Source organism: Microtus pennsylvanicus, chromosome 3 (assembly GCF_037038515.1).
Source record: "Microtus pennsylvanicus isolate mMicPen1 chromosome 3, mMicPen1.hap1, whole genome shotgun sequence".
NCBI classification, from domain to species: Eukaryota; Metazoa; Chordata; class Mammalia; order Rodentia; family Cricetidae; genus Microtus; species Microtus pennsylvanicus.
In genome coordinates, this window is record NC_134581.1 from 142067923 (window position 1) to 142090224 (window position 22302).

General features: G+C 51.0%; 2 protein-coding genes across 3 annotated transcripts; one reads left to right on the forward strand and one right to left on the reverse strand.

Annotated features, from left to right (window-relative positions):
* The first annotated feature begins 900 nt into the window (after positions 1-900).
* On the forward strand, positions 901-2891 carry Spag8 (sperm associated antigen 8). Its single transcript, XM_075967346.1, has 6 exons — positions 901-1516; positions 1640-1814; positions 1977-2022; positions 2106-2220; positions 2319-2381; positions 2479-2891. The coding sequence occupies exons 1-6, from the start codon at positions 1007-1009 to the stop codon at positions 2671-2673; spliced, it is 1104 nt and encodes a 367-aa protein (XP_075823461.1). The 5' UTR covers positions 901-1006; the 3' UTR covers positions 2674-2891.
* On the reverse strand, positions 2885-22302 carry Npr2 (natriuretic peptide receptor 2). Of its 2 annotated transcripts, XM_075967344.1 has the most exons (22): positions 20810-22302; positions 19882-20087; positions 14076-14189; positions 13669-13804; positions 13356-13450; positions 13050-13182; positions 12748-12832; positions 11243-11363; positions 11010-11084; positions 10745-10822; positions 10432-10536; positions 10243-10314; positions 7914-8073; positions 7506-7661; positions 7094-7262; positions 6756-6902; positions 6186-6309; positions 5977-6045; positions 4019-4193; positions 3850-3948; positions 3346-3437; positions 2885-3231 (listed from the first exon to the last, which is right to left on the reverse strand). In XM_075967344.1, the coding sequence occupies exons 1-22, from the start codon at positions 21474-21476 to the stop codon at positions 3166-3168; spliced, it is 3144 nt and encodes a 1047-aa protein (XP_075823459.1). In that variant the 5' UTR covers positions 21477-22302; the 3' UTR covers positions 2885-3165. The 2 variants fall into 2 exon arrangements, with proteins under 2 accessions (XP_075823459.1, XP_075823460.1); XM_075967345.1 differs by lacking the exon at positions 11010-11084.

The window sequence follows — 22302 nt, forward strand, 5'->3', positions numbered from 1 at the left end:
CCAATTTCGCTGTTATCTCCATATCTTTGTGCTGAGGATGGGGCCCAGGACCTCGGGTATACTGGACAACAAGCACTCCTACCACTGAACTGCATCCTTAAATAGTTAAATAAGATTTTTTGTTTTGTTTTGTTTTGTTTTTTTGATTTTCGAGACAGGGTTTCTCTGTAGCTTTTTGGTTCCTGTCCTGGAACTAGCTCTTCTAGACCAGGCTGGCCTCGAACTCACAGAGATCCGCCTGCCTCTGCCTCCCAAGTGCTGGGATTAAAGGCCTGCGACACCACCGCCCAGCAAGATTTTAAAAAAAAAAAAAAAAAGAACTTCACTCTCTCTCTTGGTTCATTCCTTAATGAACCAAGCAAACACTAGTTCATACCGATGTCCATCCTGTTCTTGTCGCCAGTGCATCCCCGTAAGTCACCTTAGTCACAAGGAATCAAGTTGGCCAAGAAGGCGAGGGTTCACGCTAGTGGAACTTTAAAAGCCCTGGTGAGGCCGAACGTAGCTGAGACAATCGCACCAAGTCTAAGACTTCCGCCCCTGGAAAGAGTTTGTTTTCTCCGGTCTTGCCGGGCCACCTCGGGTCAGCCCAGCTCTAGTTGTGCGCAGTCTCCTAGAGTTGTTTGCCGTCTCTATGGCAACCCGGTAAGCCGGCCTCTGAAAATGGAGTCGACCGAGTCTACCGAGGAATCTCCTCCGCTGCCGTAAGAGCCACGGCTATGAGAACAAGGAAGGTCAACGGACTAACTTTGCAGCGATTTTAACAACCTTGATTGTATTTCTTTCTTTCAGGTCTTTAGGTGTACAGCCCAGCTCCGAAGGACTGGAGAGCACTTCCGATCCCATTCCTTCTTCGAGTGGCAGTCCTAGGTCGACCCTAGCAGCCATAACTGCCCCATCTGTATTATGTGCAGAGCCTCGTGGGCAGTATTCTTTGCTCACAGAGCCTTCTTCCGACAGTCTTCTAGAGGTTCCCTGCCCTGGGTCCCATCAGATAGGCCATGGGATGTTTGGCTACCAGCCCCTCTATATTTCTTACATTCCTCGGAATCCCTGTAGGGCAGCCCCCAGCTCAAGCACTGTTCCTGCTTCTTCTTATCCTGGAAGGAGCTCTGTTCACAGCTCTGGTCCTTGCTCTGGCTCAGGCTCTGGTCTTGGCCAGAGTTCTGATGCTGGCAAGGACACTGGTCCTACCTATAAGCCTAGGCCTGCCCCTGTACCAGCTCTTGCCCCAGGGCCTGAACCTGGCCCTGCTGACTCTGGACCTGGTCATAAGGTCAGCTCCAGCATTCCTCAAGGGGTCGGAGACCTCCCACCAGTTCAGTTGCCTAATAGTAGCACATGGTATCAGTTCTGCTACTGTGTACCACACCGACAACCCTGGGAATCTCTGCAAGTCTCAGAGCCTGGAGTAAGGGGGCCATTGAAACCCCCAGAGGCTGAAGAGAAGAAATCTGAGTTTCTTTGTAAAACACTGCCGCGTGGCCGGTGCCTCCTTCACAACTGGGAGGAAGAGGTATGACGGTTTGGCCTGCTCCCCTTTTCTGAAGAAGGGCCCCAGTTTCCTAGAGAAGCCGATAGTTTGTGATGAGGGCCAGCAGGGGAGGGGGCTCATGGTCATTTAACATGTGGTCCACAGAGAGCCACCAACCAGTTGGATCAAGTTCCAAGATTGCAAGACGGCTCTGAGAGTTACTTCTTCCGACACGGACACCAGGGCCTGCTGAGCATGCAACTTCACTCAGTCATGCCTGGCAGCACCACCCAGAAAGACTCATACCAGCCCCCCAGAAAGAACTGCCAGCCACTTCGAGGTGTGAAGCATGAGCGACGGGGCCGGAAAGAGTCCAGTAGGCAGAAAAAGAGGCAGGACTGTGGACCCTTTGGCGGCTCTAAGGGCAAACCCCAAGATTTCCCTTCTCAACTCTGTTTCTGAAGTTGCTTCTTAACCAGACTCCTCTTCTGCCCTCCCACAGGAAAGCGGGAAGCTATGCTGGAGATGCTCCTGCACCACCAGATCTGGTGAGAGCCTGGGAAGGGGGAAAGGGAGGGCGAGGTGGAAGGGAAAACTGGGACTGGCCTTGACCTCTCCAAGGGCTACCTAGTAAAGAGGCGCAGGCAGAACAAGACCCTCCCAGGAAGCTCTTTGAGGCCGAGTCAGTAACACACCATGACTACACAGCAAAGATGGTCCAAACAGGGCCTCCGGCCCCTATAAAGGTGAGAACCCAACTCACCTTACTTGGGAAAACAGCACACCCAGAGGTTGACAGAGAGCCCCAAAGACCAGGAGTTACTCAATATCTCTTCCCTCACAGCCTCATGATTACCGCCAAGAACAGCCTGAAACGTTCTGGAAGCAGAGAGCACCACAGCTACCGGTGTGTGGGTGTGACTAGGTGCTGGGTGGGGGAGAGAGGCTCTTCTGTTCTGGCTTGGGGAAGGGTGGCATCTGTCCTCATCCTAACACTCCTCCAGGGTGTCAGTAACATCAGGACACTGGACACACCGTTCCGGAAGAACTGCAGCTTCTCAACACCAGTGCCCTTGTCTCTGGGACATCCTTTGCCTTACGAACTTGAGAATTTCCCCCACCAAATGGGTGCAATGTCTTCCCTTGCCTGCCAGGGAGAAGGGCAGGGGTGTGGAGGGTCGAGGACAACCCCAGCCTAAGGGTTGAGGAGGGAAGTGGATGGGGAATTCGGATTCTCCTATTGTTTATACTACAGTATGTGTGGGTAGAGTTACTTCTCTGTGCTTGGTGAGGGTTTCCCATAAAGCAGTCTCCTCCTGAAGCTGCTGACTCATTGAATCTGTGAGTAACCGTGCCCACACCAGTATTCTTCCTTTAGGATGGCTTGGACCCCAGATAAAGACACCAGGATTTGTTGTTGTTGTTTTATACTTGGACAAAATATTCTGGTCTAGATACAGATATTTACAAGAAGCCAGGGAGGGGCAGGTATATGTACAAGGCTGAGCTGCAGCGGACTATGACTTCCATATATGGCAGGGTTCTGTTTTTTTCTGTTTGTTTTTGTTTTTTGTCTGTGTGTGTGTATGTGTGTGTGTTTTCCATCTCATGACAATGTCTGTTTTTGTTGTATGGAGAGATGGTGGTCATTGTCCAAAGTACCAGCAGCAGGAGATTGTCTGGCTTGGGGTTTACAGGAGGCCAGGAGGTCCTTTTCGCTCCCCTAAGAGCCAATATGTTCGCATTTTTCCTTTTCCCTGGAGGCAGAGAAATGAGCATAGTTGAGATTCTTCTGTGTTAGTGCCTTTAATCTCCCTCTCTTCTCCCACTTCCACCCTCCCATGATCCATTCCCCCATGTCTTGCGGTCACCTTCATCTCCACATCCCCACGCAGCTCTAGCTGGAAGCATCCTAGCTCATCCAAGGCATCCTTGGTGGTCGAGGAGACATGGATCTTTAGAGCTGGGATGGTGTGGACCAGGAATGGATGGAGAAAGAAGAGTCAAAGAAAAAGGCAAGAGAAAAAAATGGCACAGGTGGAAAGTGCCTTACCCAGCCAGCCACCCTCCCAATGCACACCTTACCCAGCCAGCCACCCTCCCAATGCACACCTTACCCAGCCAGCCACCCTCCCAATGCACACCTTACCCAGCCAGCCACCCTCCAATGCACACCTTACCCAGCCAGCCACCCTCCCAATGCACACCTTACCCAGCCAGCCACCCTCCCAATGCACACTTATGAGAGACAATATATGCCCAAGGGCAGGGCACCTAAGAACTCTCCAGCTCTGAGAGACGTGAGGAACTCCAGAAAGGAGAAAGGAGCAAGACAGATCCAGGTCAGGGTTGGAGGGAAAGGCTGATGTCCTCACCTTGACCATTAGACTCCATCCGAGAAGCAGTGTTAACTGTGTCTCCAAAAAGACAGTACCGGGGCATCTTCAGACCGACAACCCCAGCACAGACCGGCCCTATGAAAACAAGCTGGTTGGGAGAGACCTGGACAAGTAGACCCTAGGGCTGGGTGAGAATCAGCCTTACCAGTATGAACGCCTATACGTAACCTCAGCTGGTCATGGGGTCGGTGGCGGATGCGGAAGGAAGACACTGCATCTAATAATGCTAGGGCCATGCGAGCAATTTCTGGTGCATGGCGCTGACCATTTCGGCCTGGAAGGCCAGATACCACCATGTAGGCATCCCCAATGGTTTCCACCTGATTTAGAGGGAAAATTAAAAGGTCATCTGTAGGTTCAGTAGTTAGAACTCTGGCTACTCTTCCAGAGGACCTGAGTTTAGTTCCCGGCACACCCATAGCAGTTCAAATCCCCTGTAACAGTTTCAGGGCTATGACATCTTCTGGCCTCCCTTGGCAACTGCACACACGTGGAATATATTCACATAGATGCACAAAGATAAGTGAAATAATAAAACTTTTTTATTATTATTTGTTTTCAGAGACAGGGTTTCTCTGTAGCTTTTGGAACCTATCCTGACCTTGATTTCAAACCTGTCTCTGCCTCCCAAGTATTGGGATTAAAGGCATGTACCATCACCACCCAGCAATAAAACTTTTTAAGAGTTTATCTCTAGCTACGTTGATGGAAGTGAGACAGGGAGATAAGATGGACGCGGCCAGGAGTCATCCTGACAGCCTGGGAGGCCATGATTGGCCAGATTGACTAGGAGCTACTGCCGTGGTCCTAAGGATCTGTGGATAAGAGGAAGTCAGTTGGGGAATACTTAACTCCTCCTCGCTACCCCCAGGACCTGATAAACACTCAGGGGCATCTGCTGAACAAATGGCAGGAGCGGGATCCTAATCTAAAGAACCCAATGGCTTAAAGAAGGTAAACCAGGCTCAGTAACAGGGCCTGTCTGTCAGAGGGAAGAAGTAGCCACTTGACTTTGATAACTGTACCAAACCTAGGGTGCACAGTGAAGCTTGCAGGGAGCCCACATTTTTTAGGGATTAGAGGGGTACTGAGTCTAAAACTTCCTCTCAAACGGTTTCCATAATAATTAGATGAGTTTTTTTAAAAATGAAAGAGGACCTGGAATGGTGCCAAGTAGCAGAATAGATTAGCATGGGGAAAGCTGTGGGTTTGGTTCACAAATACTCCAGGGAGGGGGAAGACATCTAAAATAAATAGGAGGAAATAAAAGCAATTGATAAATTTGGGTAAAGGGTTTGCAGCCGTTTTGTTAGGGAAACATCAGAGAAGGTAGAGTAAGCTTTTAATATCCTCATTTATGTTTAGATATCGTCTTACTGGGTAGCCAGGGCTGACCTTAAATTTGCGATCCATCTGTCCCAGCCTCCTAAATACTGAGATGACAAGCAGGTATCACCACACCCAGCACTTTTATCTACCATATGCCATACTCAACGTTAGGCACTTTTAAGACCTATTTCTCACATTTACTTTTGTGTGCATGTGCACACACACAAAGAAGTCAGAAGACAACCTATGGGAGTCAGTTCTCTCCTTCCATCACATAAATTCCAGGGAAGGAACCTAAGTTATCAGACTTGGCACCTTTACCCACTGAGCCATCTCACCAGCCCATTGGTTTTCATACACCTAATCTATTGCTGCAACAACTGAGGCTCAGAGAAACCCTGATACCTGTCTAAGGCCACATAATTATCTAGAAAATCAGTATTCAAGCCCAGTACATTTTTACTTCCAAGGACAATTAAGCCAACTCAACGACTTTAACAAAGAGCTGTATAACATGTATTTGTGTCCTGCCCCTCACCCCACAGTCAATCCGTGCCCACATTCTGGCAGGTGTCTGTATTAATGCCCCAGAGAGAAAGGAACTAAAGCATGCTTTGATTAGGGAACCCTGAGAATCACAGGTGTCAGATCCGAGTGTCCTTGTTTGCCGGAATCAAATCCTCTAAAGAGCACCAGGATGCGGGAAACTTGGGGAGCATTGACTGTGGAGTGGCTATGGTATGGGGGGGCTAGGAAACCGGCTCCAGCTCTCACCTTGTAGACATCAAAGTTGTCGATTATGGCATCAAAGCAGGTATAAAGGTCATTAAGAAGTGTCACCACCTAACAGGATGGGAAAGCAGAGGCTCTGAATTGTGTGTCCACGTTCCTAATTGTCCTCTAACTGAAGGATAAAAGAGCTCTAGAGCCGACTAGTCCAGTGGGGCACCCAGTCCCTCCCCCTGTTCTCCCCCAGCTCTCACCTGCATAGGTGTGCTCTCCGCCGACAGCGCAGTGAAGCCCACGATGTCGCTGAAGTAGATGGTAACACTGTCAAAAGCCTCTGCCTGGACAGTCTCTCCCCGTTTTAACTGCTCTGCCACGGAACTAGGAAACATGGGGGCACCTTCAGCCCAGCTCCAGGCAGTGAGGAGGACAGGGTGTGTGGCTGCAGCCCAGCCAAGCTGCAGCGTGAAAGCTGGCTTTGGTGGATGAAAAGGAAAGGGGCTGAGAAGACGCCGCCTGGTGCACAGTAGGGCGCACAAGCGGTGGGGAGCTGTGAGGGGACCCACGTGGGGCTAAGCGGTTCCAGCTGGACTTGTTCTGTGCACACTTGCTGAGACAAGAGCGAGGAAGAACAAGACCCTAAGAAGGAGGGACGAGGCTGTACAGCTCCTTTGAAGACACAGGCGGGAGAGCATTCAGCCTGCAGCCAGGAGGGCTCACTCTGGCAAGAGGCAGCATTGTAGGGGTCCCAGGATCGCAAAAGAGTTCTCAGGAGCCGGATGAGGCAGAACCCAAGGAAGTTTTGGAAAGGGGGACAAAGCTCTTACTGGGGTAGGATTTGGTAGAGCAGAGCCTCAGCTTTGCGCTTCTCCTCTAGGTATGCCTGTGTGCGCTCCTCCACCAGCTTCTCCAGGTTATTGGCATACTGCTCCATGCGCAGCAAGAGGTTGTCCAAAATGCTCGTACCTCCCTCCCTGCAGGGAGGCCAGGGTATGACACCTGCTCTGAGGTCCTCAAGACCAGCAGGACTTCCGGTTCAACCCACTCTTGGGATCCACCAGTCTCGTCCACTAAGAACAGTAAGGGTTCTGTCCCTGGGAGCCTCTGTGCCTCATCCACTAAGAATGGTAAGGGTTCTGTCCCTGGGAGCCTCCGTGCCACTCACTTGTTAAACCGGCGAATGAAGCCCTTGATTTGCCCGAAGTCTGGACGTTCCGCTGGGTCCTGGGCCCAACATCTCTCCATCAACAAAACTAACTCTTCATTCAGTTGTGTCCGGTCAATGCTTGGCCGGAAATATGGCCGCTGACCATTTCGAACCTTCTGGACAATCTCTGAGGGTGACAGAAAATTTGGATGAAGAACAAGATTCCCCTAGCCAAAGAGGGTGTAAATCGAAACTGATTCTTTTTTTTTTTTTCAATACAGGGTTTCTCTATAGCTTTGTAGCGTGCTCTGGAATTAGCTCTTATAGACCAGGCTGGCTTCGAATTCACAGAGATCTGCCTGCTTCTGCCTCCCGAGTACTGGGATTAAAGGCGTGAGCCACCACTGCCCAGCTAGCAACGGATTCTTACCTTTGGGACTGAGATCCAGGCCTTCCAAGTAGAAAGGCCCACTGCGGAGTGCTATTTCCTGTAGGATGATGGCAAAGCTGTAGACATCTGCCTTCTGCATGCCTGTGGTTGGCAAGGAGTTCCCACTAAGCAGTTCGGGGGCAGTCCACAGCTTCTCTGCAAAGAGTAAACAGACTGGCTAGTTTGCCTAAACAGGGCTCCTGGGTTCCACCTGGGCTCATTCCCATGTTGCTGCTACTGGTCTACCTCTCCCAGCCTCCCTTGGGAGTATCCCGGGGTTACTGCTACTGGTCTACCTCTCCCAGCCTCCCCTGGAGGAAATGATCAAGGCCTGGAGAGCAATATGAAAGGTAGGTGGTAGGGGGAGACGGTGGGGGAGGGGGAGTGATGATGCAGGGGCAGTCTCACTGGCATAGAGGGCATGGCTGTCGTCAGGTTCAGCAGTTGATCGGAAGCTAGCCAGACCGTAATCTGTTATTTTGAGCACAAAACGACTATCCACCACACAGTTGGAGGACTTGAGACTTCCATGAGATGAAATAATGCTGTTGTGGAGAAAGGCCATACCCTACAGGATACAGAGTAGGTGTCTGAACCATGTGTGGCTTAGGCCACCCCACTCCGTGAGATGGTCCAGCTAACTGCATAAAGATATTCAGACCACTAACCAAAACTCATTAGAAATGGAAGGATCTTGAGATAGTAAAAACAAGCTCAGTTGAGATGATGTCCCTCAAGGAAGACGGAGGAATGGGAAGTCACCCCTTCCTAGGACAGTAAATAGCATCTAGGTGTTCAGGCTCAAGGGGTGGGGATAAGGAGAACCCCAATTGTTTCCCTGGAAATGGCAATCTTCTGAAGAGCGAAGGGAACGGCCAAAACTAGGATGGCGCGTAGAGTGGCTTCACGTGCCCAGCAAGTGATTAGGGAGACACAGCATAACTCTAACCTAGCCTCCAGAGGCGCCACAGCACACCCACTGGCTGGGAGTCTAGTCTGCAGCTTTGTGTAGGAAGCAGGTTGTGGTGGGGGAGGAATGTGATCTACTAGAGGAATGCTAGACCAGACAGTAGCAAAGAAGGCAGTAAATCGGCAAAATCTGAAAAGGAGACAGAGGAGGGAAATAACGCCAAACCAAGGCAGAAGCATGGCTTCCCGGAGGCAGACATTTGCCCTTAGGAATTCAAAGGCCGGTCTTGGGAGGACAGGACAGTGCTTCCCCAGACAGAAGCTCTGGGAGCCCACCCTAGGAATAGAAGGCTCAGCATGGTGACCGGAGTCCACGTAAACTGTAGGCTCTGGCCTCGAACTCTTCCTCTGTTGTCCTCTCAATACCAAGACACCTTTAGGCATCCTAAGCTGCTGAGTTTCCTGCTGTGGAAACTGCAAAGGAGTCACTTCTCCTCTGTTTATCCTCACATCTCCAGCTGAAAACTACATTGCTTTACCTGATATTTCTCTCTCACTAGATGGCAAGCTTTCGTGTGCATAAATTAATTTAAAAAAAACTTTCTGAGAATTTAGGATTAGAACCAGAGTCAGGTACAGGTGGGTGATCTCACTAGTGGGCATATGGGTTCTGAAACCTGCTTCTCAACACCTGTCTAACCCATGCAACATTCGGTCATATGTGAGCCTCTGGGTCATAACTGAGCATCGGAATGGAAACAAAGAGTTAGTACAATTTTTCTTCCACCTCTCTGAGTTTAACATCCATATATATTTTTTATAATTTCAGTCTCTAAACAGGTATAGTGTTATGCACCTATATTAGCATTTGGGAAGTAGAAAACAGAAGAGTCAGAAACTCAAAGCAATTTCTGTCTGTGTAAGTTTGAAGCCAGACTGGGCAACACGAAACCCCCTGTCTCAAAAAGATTTCAAGCCAGGAGTGTTGTCACACACAGTTAATCCCAGCACACAGGAGACAGAGGCAGGCAGATCTCTGAGTTCAAGGTCAGTCTGTTCTACAGATCGAGTTCCAGGTTAGCCAGGACTACACAGCAACATCCAGTCCCCCCAAAAAATCAGTTAAATTTAGATATGTTAGTTAAAGAATAGACATGCTTTAGCAGTTAAAGAATGGATAGTCAAATATTGGTCAAAGTGTAAAATAAAAAGGGTTTGAAGACCTCATCGTCCTTTTACGGCTCAAGGAATTTGGTTCGGTTCGTTTTATTTTGAGACAGATTCTCATGATGATGTTCAGGCTGCTCTTGAACTCCCAATCCTCCTGTCTCAGTGAGTACTGGGATTATAGGTATACATTGCCTGCACCCAGCTGTGGGATGCCTTTTTATCGTTTTGTTTGCCTATTTTCTTTTTCTGGAGAGGATCTTATTCTGTGGCCCAAGCTGGCCTGAAACTCACTATGAAGCCTTGGCTGGGCCCAAAATCACAGCATTCCTCCTGCCTCAACCTCCCATACAATGGCATGCCCAACTATAGCTAAGGGGTTTTAATATCCCCCCTTTGAGGTAGAAGAGACACTGAGGAAACATTTAAGATACCTGGGACAGTAAGACAAGAGCCCTCTCTGGGTATGGGACTGCTGTGATAGATCCAAACTCCCCCAACTGCAGCCCAGAACCCTGTTTACCCATTGTCACTCAACCACACATAGGGAACATGGAGAAAGCTTGAGTGCCCAAGGCCTAGGAGAGGAACTGAGCACAGACTGAGCAATGGAGGCATTTTTAGTGGGCGAGGGCAGAAGGGCTGGCTGGAGAAGACTCACCTTGACAAGATCATTAATGAGTGAATAGCGAAACATCCAGTCCAAATTGATGCTGTCATTTTCTAGAATGTCCTGGCAAGTGACATGGAAGAGATCAGTATCTGTCTTAAGTCTCACTAGCTATCACTAGGCACAATGTGACTTGGGGACCTCCCCACCCCACCACAATCTCCTACACCTGCCCCTCACTTGTAAGCTCCCGCGAGGACAATACTCCGTGACAATGCAAATGTTGGGAGGGTCTATGCAGGCCCCGATGAAGCGAGTGAGATGGTTGAACTGGACGTCTCTCATCTGGTGGAAACGAGAAGGAAAGAACTGACGGCGCAGAAACAGAGAGAAGCACACCGCTTCGAGCCATGACCTCTCTCCTACTTACACCTACAACTAGAAACCCGTGATAAACAAGCCTCTTACCCTCTTAGCCAGTTGGCCATCCCATGGTCTCCTCATTTCCTCTTCCCTATGGACCCTCCCTTTCCACTCATACCCAGTTACGTACGTGCTTGAGTTCAAACAGAACTTGCCGGGTCAGCTCTATGCGCTTCTTATTCACATGTTTGATGGCAACGACGTTTCCCTAAGGTGGGGGTGGAAACAGAAAAAGGAATGAGCATCAGAAGGAGTGTCGCCCTGAGAGCATCCACGAGCTCGGCTGGGTGTAGAGAGGGGACTATGGGAGGCCAGAGGTTCAGGGGCAGAGGTGGCAGATGGGCATGAGACACAATGAAATGATTGGGAACCAGAAAAAGCAGATGACTGTTCACCTTGAAGTGACCGGTGTTGGCAAAGATCTGGTATTTCCCATGGGCTGTCATGAGCGAGCCGTAACTGGATCCCCGCTGGGGCCAAGGGCAACATGGAGGCGGAAGGATGAAAGGAACATTAGATGGTGGTGGTAGTGCAAGTGACTGTCGTTACAAGCCAATGTGCTGGGGAAGGTCCCGGGTAAGAGGGAACAGGGAACAGGAACTCAGAGGAAGGAGAGCCAGGGACTCACCAGCGACAGTGTTAGGCGGCTGCCTGCACCTTTATGGTAGCGGTCCGAGTTGCCGAACTGTAGCTCTTCCCAGCGAATGCGCCACAGCATGCTAGCCAGCTCCTTCTCCAGCATCAGTTTCCTGTAAGAACTGCACAGCTCAGTTGGCTGCCAAGCCCTGTCCTGCCACCCACAAAGCTGCAAGGGAGCTACAACTGTTACTACGGCAGAGTCAGGACTGGGACAGGAGGAAGCACGTGCCACACTCAGTGTAGAGGGAAATGGTTTGGTTTGGTGTTGAGAAAAGGTCCAGGTAGGCATCAAACCCATGATGCTCTTCCTTCCTCAGCCTTCCAAAGGTTGGGATTACAGATGTGTACCACCACACACAGCTGTCTCTCTCTCTCTCTCTCTCTCTCTCTCTCTCTCTCTCTCTCTCTCTCTCTCCCCTCCTCTTATGTCCCCTGCCTCTCCTCTCTCTTCAGGAGAAAGGTCTCCTTCTTCCAGGGTAGGAGTCAAACCTATGGCCTTGAGCATGCTAGGCAAAAGAGTTCTACCATAGAGCAGCTCCATCCCCACCCAACCTGTATAAACTGGGGCTTCCAGTCTTCCACCATGTGAAGACACAGTGAAACACTACTTTCCACCCTCACCACACAGAAAATGTGTTGGTGACTTGGTCGTGGATTTCCCAAATATCCAGAACTGTGCAATGTTTTGTCGCATATTAGCAGGAGTGGGGTGGGAAAAGGAGCCAGGGACAGCATAGGAATTCATCTTTGATCCTAACTCTACTCAAAATCAGTACTCAAGGGCTGGAGAGGTGACCAAGCGGTTAGGAGTACCTGCCACTCTTACAGACCCAAGTTCAATTCCAAGCACCCATCCGGGTAGTTTATAACCACCTGTAACTCAGAGTTCTGGGATTCTGATGGCCTCTGGCCTCTACAGGCACCTATGCGTGCATGTGGCATCCAGTCATATAGACATACAGGAGATATATAAATAAAAATAGTTTAAAAATCAGTATTCATAGTTGGGCTAGGTGAAGGATGCCTTTAATCCCAGCACTTGAAAGGCCAAGGTAGGCAAATCTCTGAGAGTTTCAAGGCCAGCTTGCTCTACGTGATGAGTTCCAGATCAGCTAGGGCTCTACAATGAGACCCTGTCTCAAACAAACAAACAAAAACATTCAGTATTCAAATGATGCACTATGGCACACATCTGTAATCCCAGCACTCAGGAGGCCAAGGGAGAAGGACCTTCAGTTTGAGGCCAGCCTGGGCTACTTGGCAAGACTTTGTCTCAGAAAAGCTGTTGGTCTACCCAGGCTACAGACAAAAGCAAAATAAACATCTACGAAGAAGGGCAACCCATGAAAAGGCTGGAGAGGAAGGTGCTAGTCCAAGAGACCCGCACCAGGTTAGGAGATTTGCCACTCCCGCCCCACATAGCAGGGAACCTTGACCTCAGCCAGAGGCAGTGAGGCAGGAGGGAGGTGAAGAGTAGGAAAACCTCAGACTCACCGGAAAATTAGGAAACTGGAAACACCAAACATGATGAAGGTGATTCCCGTGCCCAGCGCCACAATCGCCAGAGTGGAAAGGGGGGCTGAAGGAGGAAAGAGAGAGACCCTGAGAAAGACTGGAAAGGGCCGAGGGGGAGGAGACATGGGTGCAAGGGGTGCACAGCTTTCTCGAGGGAAAGAAGGAAGGAGAGAGAGCCGCAAAGATAGAATATAGCTAGGCGTGGGAGTGGGTGTCAGTGGAGGCAGAGCGCAGGGGTTGGGTAAAAGGGGGGACTGCTCCCAGTCCCTGCACACACCCACTTTTATCACAGGATGGGTCGTCCAAGTCAAAGGCACAGGGGGGATTGTCCAAAGGTGGAGCCCCCTTCACCCAGGGAATAGGCCGGCCTGTCCACCAGATCTGCTTCTCCGCTCCTGAGTAGTGGGCTGCGGGCTGTGAGGAAGCAGAGCACTGGGCCCACAGGCCTGCCCCCAGCCTCCTCCCTGAGACTCCCACCAAGACTCGGGTCCAGCAGGGGGAGTAAGCTCCTGCCCCAGTACCACTGATTATGTCCCCACTGGATTTTAGGGCCACTTTCTTTCTCTTCCCTGTCCTCTCCCCGTCACCTGGAAGTCCCCAGAATCCAAGTCTCCCATGGCCCACAGGACAAAATCAGTCTCGCGGTCATTGTTCTTGTCCATAACAACCAGCCCAGTTACACCTAAGATTTAAAAAAAAATGCCCCTCACTTGAGATCTTCCTCTGGTCCCCTAGTCCACCTCCTGCCGCCCCAATCTCGCTGTCTGAGTCTCTCCCGCACCGTGGTTCTGTCCCCGACACCCATTGACTCTCCCTGCAGTCCCTGGTGTCTCCCCTCCTGTGTACTTCACCCCTCAGCCTGGTGTCAGCCTCAGGCCTCGATTAGCCCCTCTTCATTACCATGGTATCTTCGCCCCTGCATCTTCTCCACAATCCGAAGTCCGTCTTCCCGAGTGCCTCCTTCCTGTATTGTCTCATTCAGGACTTGGGCATAGAGCAGGATCCCATCATAGAAACAGCCGGCAATGAGGTTCATCTGCGGGAAAGCAAGCTCAGCACACTCTCCAAATGTCCTGTGAGGCCCCGTCCCAGTCCCCTTTCCCACCCCTGCAGTGTCCTTCTGCCTCTCCACTTTCCCAGCTTCCTATTCTCCTTCTTTCACCCCTATGGTGCCATCTGTATCCACCCGGCCCTGGGGAACAAAGGTGATACCCTGGATGGAAGAGAGAGCCCAAAGTGGGGCTTCCTCTATGATCCAGTGTGATGAATTCCTCATAGCCTGCTCTGACTCTCAGAGATCTACTCACCAGGGATGGGGCTAGCTCCACACCAAAGTCTTCCCGGGCTCTGATCAGCAAGCGATTCTGGAATTCCTGATACTCAGGATTTGGGGGCTCTCGATATGTGATCACCAGTACAGTCTGCACCACGGTACATGGGGAGAATGAATGGGATTCAAATTGAGCGTGAGAGAAAGAAACCATTCTAGGAAAACTTGGCAAAACACACATAAAACATGCACAGGGGAGTCTGGCGGCTGAAATGGACTAAACTGTGGGGGTGGGGGGGCTGGAGGGTAGTGGCTCCCCTGTATGAGAGACTGATAGGCTGGTCCCAGAGAGGTGGCATCAGAATGAAATCAACTCCATCCACAAACTCAGCCCATCAGCTTCCTTGCCTCCCTTCCATCATCAGGCCTCCTGCCAGGTTACCACACTCACGGGAACTCCTTTGTCCCTACTTTCTGGGTGCCCCTTTGATGCCAGCCCTCAGAAAGCAAAGGCAGCTGGTTCTCAGTGAGTTCAAGGCCAGCCTGGTCTACAAAGCGAGTTCCAGGACAGCCAGGAATACACAGAGAAACCTTGTCTCGAAAACAAAAACAACAAAACAATAACAACTTGACTTTTTCATATTGGGTCACTGGCACACAGTGACTTCTCTCAGTAAATTAGATTTCAAGCCCAGTGAGAAATACTTTTGAGACAAGGATTCCATCTGTGAAAACCACAAATTTAATTCACTGTGCATAGAGGAAACATCTAACAGACACAGCAGGCTCATTAAGAAGCAGGTGTATGCTACATAAGTTACACGCCCACACACGTTGCACAGATAAGCAACTGATGCATGTGGTCTCAGCCACATGCGCATTTTACTAACATGAATCAACGCATCTCCATCCCTTGTCAAACTGCCTGCCTAGCTCCTCTGAGCCTCATATATCCCCTCTTCTCCAGCTGCAAGACTGCTTAGCCTTGGACCACACAACCAAACGAGACTGCTCAGACAGGAAACTGGTCTTATGACTTCCAAGAAAGATGTCGGTTCACTATATTTTGTAAAATACGACCACGTGGAGTGACAGGTTAAAACCTAGCCATTTCAAGACAGGCATGGCAGCCCACATCTGTAATCCCAGCACTCAAGAGGCTGAGGCAGAAAGATAGCTGTAAGATCAAGGCCAGCCTTGTCCACATAATGAGTTCCAGGCCAAGGAGGGCAGCTACATAGCAAGACCCCATTTCCTAAAACAACAAAATCTGAACAAAAATCTGGCTATTTCTACCAGCTTTGTTTATTCTCATCACAGGAAGGACATGTAGACCATACAGACAATGGATGTGTCACATGAGAGCTACAGGCATCAATTTGCTCCAGGTGGGAAATAATGAAGTCAGAGTTGGTTTCTACTGTGCATTCGTTATGTTAGAGTTTTCTTACTGGGAATTCAGATGCTAACTGTGTACTTTCAGCATTCACTCTCGGGCAGGAGAAGGAAAGGATGAGGGGGAAAGAGGGACAGGAGAAAGGGAGGAGGGAAGCTGGGGGGGGAGACAGGAAGTGCTCCTCAGTGGCAGGCTGGAGGGTTCGTTCATTGACACCTGTTCCAAAAATAGAGATGTGGTAGGGCTGACGAATGGCAGTCGGGAAGAGAGAGTTGGAAAAGACGGGAGCAGCACGATTCATACTTCGATAAAGGCTGATAAGAGGTTTAACACTTTCTGGACTCTGTAACTCTCCGGGTTGGCGATTTACCCCTAAGTTGGCAGTAATCAAATTTCTTGCCATGGGTTACACACTCCTATAATCCCAGCACTCTAGAGTCTAAGGCAGAAGGATGGAAAGTTCAAGGACAATTTGGGTTCCAAGGCAGACCCTATCTTAAACAAAAACAAGATGTTTTAAAAATCTCTGAGTCCCTCTTCACGTGTGTGTGTGTGTGTGTGTGTGTGTGTGTGTGTGTGTGTGTGCTCGCACACCTGATGTGGGTGCTGGGAACTGAACTTGAGTCCCCTGAAAGAACAGTGGCTGCTCTTTCCATCTCTCCAGCTCTTGCTTTATTACCTTTTGGCTTTGTTTTGTTGTTGGCCTCAAACTCCAGATCCTCCTGCTTCAGACCCAGGGTGCTGGGATTACAAGCCTGCCGCTAGTCTCTTCTCCTCTTGAAACTTACTGAGGACCCCAAAGAAATTTTATATCTATCAATAGTTACCAAATTAGAAGTTAAAATTAAAGCTGAGCTTGGTAAATTATGAAAACACAAGAATGCACAAGCGTGTTTTCCATGGCTGTCAGAGCGGTGACCTCACCCACATTGTGCAGCCTCTAGAAAAAAAACCACTGCAAAATCACAGGAGAATAGTGACAACAGCAAATAACATTTTGACAGTATTTCAAAATAATTTCCACTTCACAGCCCCCCTAAAAGGATTTCTGGGGCCCCAGGATCCAAAGGCCACACTTAGAAAATGGCTATTCAAGAATGTTTTGCTGTGGTTACTAACTAGCTACTAAAAAAAAAAAGAAAACAAACCCCAAACAAAAACAACTCCAAACACTTTCTGTACTTACTGAGGGACTAAAAGGAAGGCAAAGGTAGCTAATTGAGTCCCACTAATTCACAGTGGCCCCCAAGTGGAAAACTAAACAAGCAATGCTGCCAAAAATAAGGAGTTCAATGGGGGGCGAGCCAAGAGTGCACCACCCACCTTGAGTCCCGCTCTGGGCACAGCAGAAAGTGATGCCAGTCATGGGCAGACGAAACCACGAATAGTCTCCAGAAAGGGGCACTGCCTTCCATAGCTTTGGCCTTAGCGCTTTCTTCCATTCTAGTTGCTCTCAGATAGGATCTCACCAGGTAGCCCAGGCTGGCCTCAGAAGCTCAGCAACCTCCCTGCTTAGTCTCTCATGTGCTGAGATAAACAGAGAAGAGTCGCCACACACACCCCTTCCCTCCATTCTTAGTGCCAGCGTTTCCCATTGTGGGCATGCGTGGTTCAGGATTTCTAACCCTGTACCCTCAGTTGCTCAGTGCAAACCTGAATCCTCCCAACTTGACTGCTTGCTTTATTAAGTTCTACTCTTTCCACTTTGCTTACCTGTCCTGGTTAATTATCATGGTTTACTTCTAAAATAATCCCTAGGCCTCTTCCCTATATACATACTAATTTAACCCAATACACATGTATTTGGTATCTATTACATGCTAGGCTAAGCGGGTACAAAGATGAACACAGCCCCTGCCCTGGAACAGCAATGACTGGATGGGAAAGAAGAACCCCATTAACATCCTTTAGATCAGCTCTTTCCCTCCCCTGGGTGACTGACGTCCAGACTGCACTGGCACCTTTGCCTTGGTGTTTCAGCTGCTTACAAAGGCTCTGAACGTCTACAGTCAAAGACTCTTGCCTTATCCCCCATCTTAGGGTTGGCCTGGTCTGAGACCCAAGTGGACCAGCACTTCTGGAGAAAGGGCTCACTGCTCTTTGTTGTTGGCCAGAGCTGACCACTGACCACCATGCTGCCCTCCCCTCTGTCAGTCCTGACAATGGGCAAGAGAAGTTTTCCTGAAATTCCTCACTCTCCCCCACACACACCAGCCTTGCTCTCCCTTCGGCTCATTCTTCAGTGCCCGTTTCCTTTATCTTAAGTCATAGCGAGAATCTTCCTCTTTTTCCCGTCTGTACGAGGTCTTCAGTGAGGGGAGTAACCAAGAATTAACTGATATAGCTGACTCGACCTTTCCCCCCACTCTTAAGTACTGGGGTCTCTTGGCTGCTGCGAATTCTCCTATGAGGAGGAGGTTTTTCTCTCCCACAAAGGCTCACCCAGGGATGTGGATGTAGTGCAGTGGTCGGGGTACTTGTCTAGTGAGCACAAGGCCCTAGGTTGAACCCTGGAACTTAAAGAAAAACAAAGCAAAACAGAAATTCCTACCGAGAGGACTGTAGCTTTCTATCATCCAGGAAAGGTGCAGCCCTGCCTTGTCTGACCTAGCCAAGGCCCAGTCCCTTTTCTCCTCGTACCACTCAACTGTTTCCCTTCTGGGAACCCTTATCGTCAATGAATAAGCTTGTTTTTTGTCTGTCTTGCCTACTAACTATAAACTCCAGTAAGACAGAGAGTGATTCTAGCATGTTCTGTAGGGCATGCCAGTCAGGTGACAGCGAATACTAACAATGAGTCGGTCTCTAAAGGACTCAAACCTGAACTAAATGATGTGCTTTGTGGTTGGCAGACTAAGAAACTCGGCTCAACCTGGGATTTAGGAATAGTTTCTTAGAAGGCCAATGACTGCTCTGAGTCTTACAGAACACGGAATTGCTGTACAGACACAGGTGAGATCCTTGTCTTCAGAAAAAGTTACAACATAAACCAAACCCGTCCTATCACTGCCCATGCTCAAGGATGAGAGCCAGAGACTCAGGCATGCAAACAGATACGTCATTCACAGCCAGACACGCTCACCAGTCACAACCAAATATATAATCACAGCCACATAAAACCTTACTCACCGGAGAAGAATGGCCACCCAGGCCCGGCCCCAGTACACTCTCCTTAGACCCAAAGAATCCCAGAGTGGAAAGGATCCTAAGGTCATTCCATAAGCCACCTCAAATACTCTTTGAGGGCTATGGATAAATAAATAGGGAACACTTCCATACACAAATCAGTAAGAACTGGTGAGGAACCAGAGAGTCATGGGCATGATCTCAGGAGGTTCAGAATGGGGGAAGAAGAAATAAAACAGGCAGACAGAAGGAGCAAAGTGCACGGAGGCAGGAGGATGGGGGCCTGGGCAGGCAAGGGGTTAGTCAGGAGGACTTCTCAGCGTCAAAAGCCCCACTGAAACGACAGGCAGAAAGCTAACTACCAAGTCTTGCATGTCACGGTAAGGAGTTGGGATTTTATTCTGTAGGGAGCAAGATGTTGAAAGCTTGGGGGCGAGGTGGGGAACGCACAGTAACACCGACTTCCTCTGCGAGTTCTTTTGTAAATTAATTTCTTTCCATTCTTCCTAGCATGTCCTCATTCAAGCCGTATCTCCTCATTCCTTGACAACCTACAGTCTGTCTCCTAACTCAACCTGAACTATGTTCTACTCTACTGCCATACAAAAACTCAAATCCTAGTCCTTAACATTCAAAGTCCCTTTAATCTATGTCTTTGTCACCTGATTTCCGAAACGTGCTTAAGTCAACGCTTTTTAAAGCTCATGCCTATGATCCCAGTACTTGGAAGGCTGGCGCTAACAATTCAAGGCAGAAGTGGGACCCTGTCTCAAAAACCTTTTTTAAAAGTGAACCCTCGTTTCTTACGAGGTCAAAGATATACAAATTCCTGTCTTTCCCTTGCACGGGCTTTTAAAGCCCTGTCCCGCCACTCTGTGAATATGGTATCTGCCCTGAAAATTACAACCGTCTAATCTCCTTACCCAGCCATGTCTACCCTTCCTCGGCTTCACGCACAAGTCTGTCTCCTTTCGCCACTTACTCTGCTGTGATTCCACCTTGCCTGTCCCATGAGGATGGCAGCCCCTTCTGGGACAAGGCGCAGATCTTTTTCTTCCTGCCTCCTAGCTTCCTGCTGGCACTCAGGAAAGCACCCTAAGGTCTGGCCGTGGCCAAACTCAGTCTTGGCAAGCACACTAAGTAACAGTGTACAAATCGGGGAAAGGAAGAGTGACACCAGGCATAGAAACTTTCTGGTCACTTCTCCTCCATAGCTCACAAGCCCTGCCCTGTTCCTGGGGCTTCCGTAGGGCGCTATGAGAAACAGACCTTCCAACCAACCAGGGGCTCTTCCCATCTCTAGCTTGGGTTCCAAAGATACCTGAAAGGCCTCTCTGAGGGCCTGGGCCTGTTCCTGGGTTCGATTGTCCTGCCATGGCCGGCCTGTTGCACGAGTGGGGCCTGCTCGGAGACTCTCCCCAAAGACATCGAGGTAAAAGAAGACATAGTCCCCATTGGTCAGGTTCTCCCTCTGGGCCTGAAGCAGGATCTCATGCAACATCTCCAGAGGGCCGCAGATGTATACAACTGGGAGAGGACATGACAGAAGGGCACCCTGAGACAGCCCCTCTCTGGAACATCACCCCATTACCTATCGACCACCCAACAGATGTTCCCACCCTCCCCCTCCGAGCTCATGTCTAAGTGCCCTTGGGTCACATGGACCATCTGGCAAAAGTCAAAGCCCGACTCCAGCGTGATGGCTCCTCCCGCCCCCACTCCTGAGTGATGGTTCCTCCCCCCCCAACTCCAGAGTGATGGCTCCTTTCCCCCCAGAGCTGTTTGCCCCACCTCACAGCTCCCCATGTTCCTCTCCTGCCTGCCTCTCACTAGGAGCACAGGCTCTTGTGCTCACTATTTTTGTGTGAGCTTTACCAGCTTTCCCAACCAAATCTGCTGAGCACCAAACCGATAGAGTCATCCCTATGTTACACGGAGTCTCTGCTCACGGGCAGGTGCACATTTCAGGGTAGACACCGCCCATATCCACTACTCAAAGCCACCCACACTGCCTCCCCAAACTCTTCACTCCCAAGTCCTAGTCTCAGTTTCCCTGACCTGTGCCTATGATACAAAGGCCCTGTGTCCTAACCCAGGCCCTACCGCGGATGCCTGTTCTCATAAGCACCTCCATCCCAACCATCACATGGGACTTTTCCATGCCAATCTCTCTCTACTTTTCTGTGCTGTGCTCCAAGGACACAGTGACCCTCCTCCCCAGTTCCTAAAACAGTCCGGGCCACACTTACTGCGCCCGTTGGCTCTGATGAAGTGGGTGGCTTGCTCAGGGCCACCTGGCTCTCGGGCATACACCTGGTGCTGCACACTGAGGTTGCTGCCTTGCAGGGCCTCAAAGACACCCTCGATGGTGAAGTAGTGGGGCCGGTCATCTGTCCGAGCATCCAGATACAGCAAGGCAGCCCGAGCAGTCCAATTGAAGTGCCCGTGTAATGTCACTACGAACTCACCCAGCTTGGGAGCAGAGGGGCCAGTGCGAACCAGGGTACGATAATGCTCATTCTTAGCTGCAAAACCAGAGGCCACTGCACCCGCAGTCAGGAGGGGAAGGTGCCAGTGTGAGGCAAAGCGAGCCACAGAGGCAGCAGGGTACACACACCCGGGGCCCAACAGAAGGTCGGGGTCATGGTACAGCTTGAGGTCCACAGCGCGCAGCGGTGCCAGGTACTCAGAGCAGGCGCCGTCTAGTTCGGAGCTGACAAACCGCAGGTCCACGGGCAGTGCCCGGCCCAGTGCCTCCACAGCCAGTGCCACAGCAGGACCCACCCGTGGCCAGGCCCAGGCATAGCTCAGGTTATGTTCTGGCAGCACCACTGCCAGCGTCAGGTTCCGCGCACCCGGAGGACGCACCCCACCTGCCAGGGCTGCCACCACCAGCAGCAGTGATGGCAGTGCCATGGGGATAGCGCAGCTGACCCACGCCCCCCCGAACCAGGGGCCGCTCTGGCCTACTGGGCAGACACAAGCACCACCCAGCCTGGAGCCTGGGGAAGAGGACCAGGAAGAGAACTGGGACAAGCTTAGTCGGCCCGGATACAGAAAGTGCTGGGGACCACGCAAGAAGGGGATGGGGGGAAGCCTGGGTCGGGAAGGAGTGGGCTACCAACCTACGGCAAGGACCAAGGACTAAGGACAGGGTGGCAGAAGGAGGAAGGGACCAAGGGGGCCTGCGACCGGGATGAGGACAGTGAGGGGTGAAGTGGCCTGATAATCCCAAACCGAGAAAGGGGGAATCTAAGACTGGGATGGGGTGGGGACTTGGGGGAGGCTGGTACAAAGAAACGGCCTGGGGGCACCTCACAGCTGACCGGGCCGGGAGGGCAAAGAGCTGCGAAAAGCCGGAGCCCCGGGCTGAGGTGGGAGGGAGCCCGCCGCGGAAGGACTGGGACATGGGCAGGCAGGGAGCGAAGCGAGGCCTGGGCCGGAGGGCAGGGAAAGGCAGGGGTGACTCTCCCAGTGACGGCTTCTCCCGAAGCTCCTGCCTGGACTAACGGGCCCAGGCGCTGGTCCCATCCGGAGCTGCGGCGGCGCCGCCCGTGTGTGCCCCGCTCCTCTCGGCTCCGCTTCTCCCGGGCCCGGTGGCCCGCGCTGCCCGGCGCTGCCTCCCGCCCCCAGCCTGGGCCCCCGCGCGCGCCGCTCGTCCAGGTCAGGTCGCCTCGGCCCTGCGCGTCTCCGCTCGCTGCGCCCGCGGCGGCGGCCGTGTGTGACTTCCCCGGCAGGCCGC

Excerpts from the sequence above, each read along its gene's own strand:
- Spag8 (XM_075967346.1), top strand. The coding sequence starts at position 1,007 with ATGTTTGGCTACCAGCCCCTCTATATTTCTTACATTCCTCGGAATCCC. Across the intron at positions 2,023-2,105 it reads CTCCTGCACCACCAGATCTG|TAAAGAGGCGCAGGCAGAAC; the intron begins GTGAGAGCCTGG and ends AGGGCTACCTAG. Across the intron at positions 2,221-2,318 it reads GGCCTCCGGCCCCTATAAAG|CCTCATGATTACCGCCAAGA; the intron begins GTGAGAACCCAA and ends CTTCCCTCACAG.
- Npr2 (XM_075967344.1), bottom strand. The coding sequence starts at position 21,476 with ATGGCACTGCCATCACTGCTGCTGGTGGTGGCAGCCCTGGCAGGTGGG. Across the intron at positions 8,074-10,242 it reads TCATTAATGATCTTGTCAAG|GGTATGGCCTTTCTCCACAA; the intron begins GTGAGTCTTCTC and ends TGTATCCTGTAG. Across the intron at positions 6,310-6,755 it reads CTCTACCAAATCCTACCCCA|TTCCGTGGCAGAGCAGTTAA; the intron begins GTAAGAGCTTTG and ends CATGTTTCCTAG.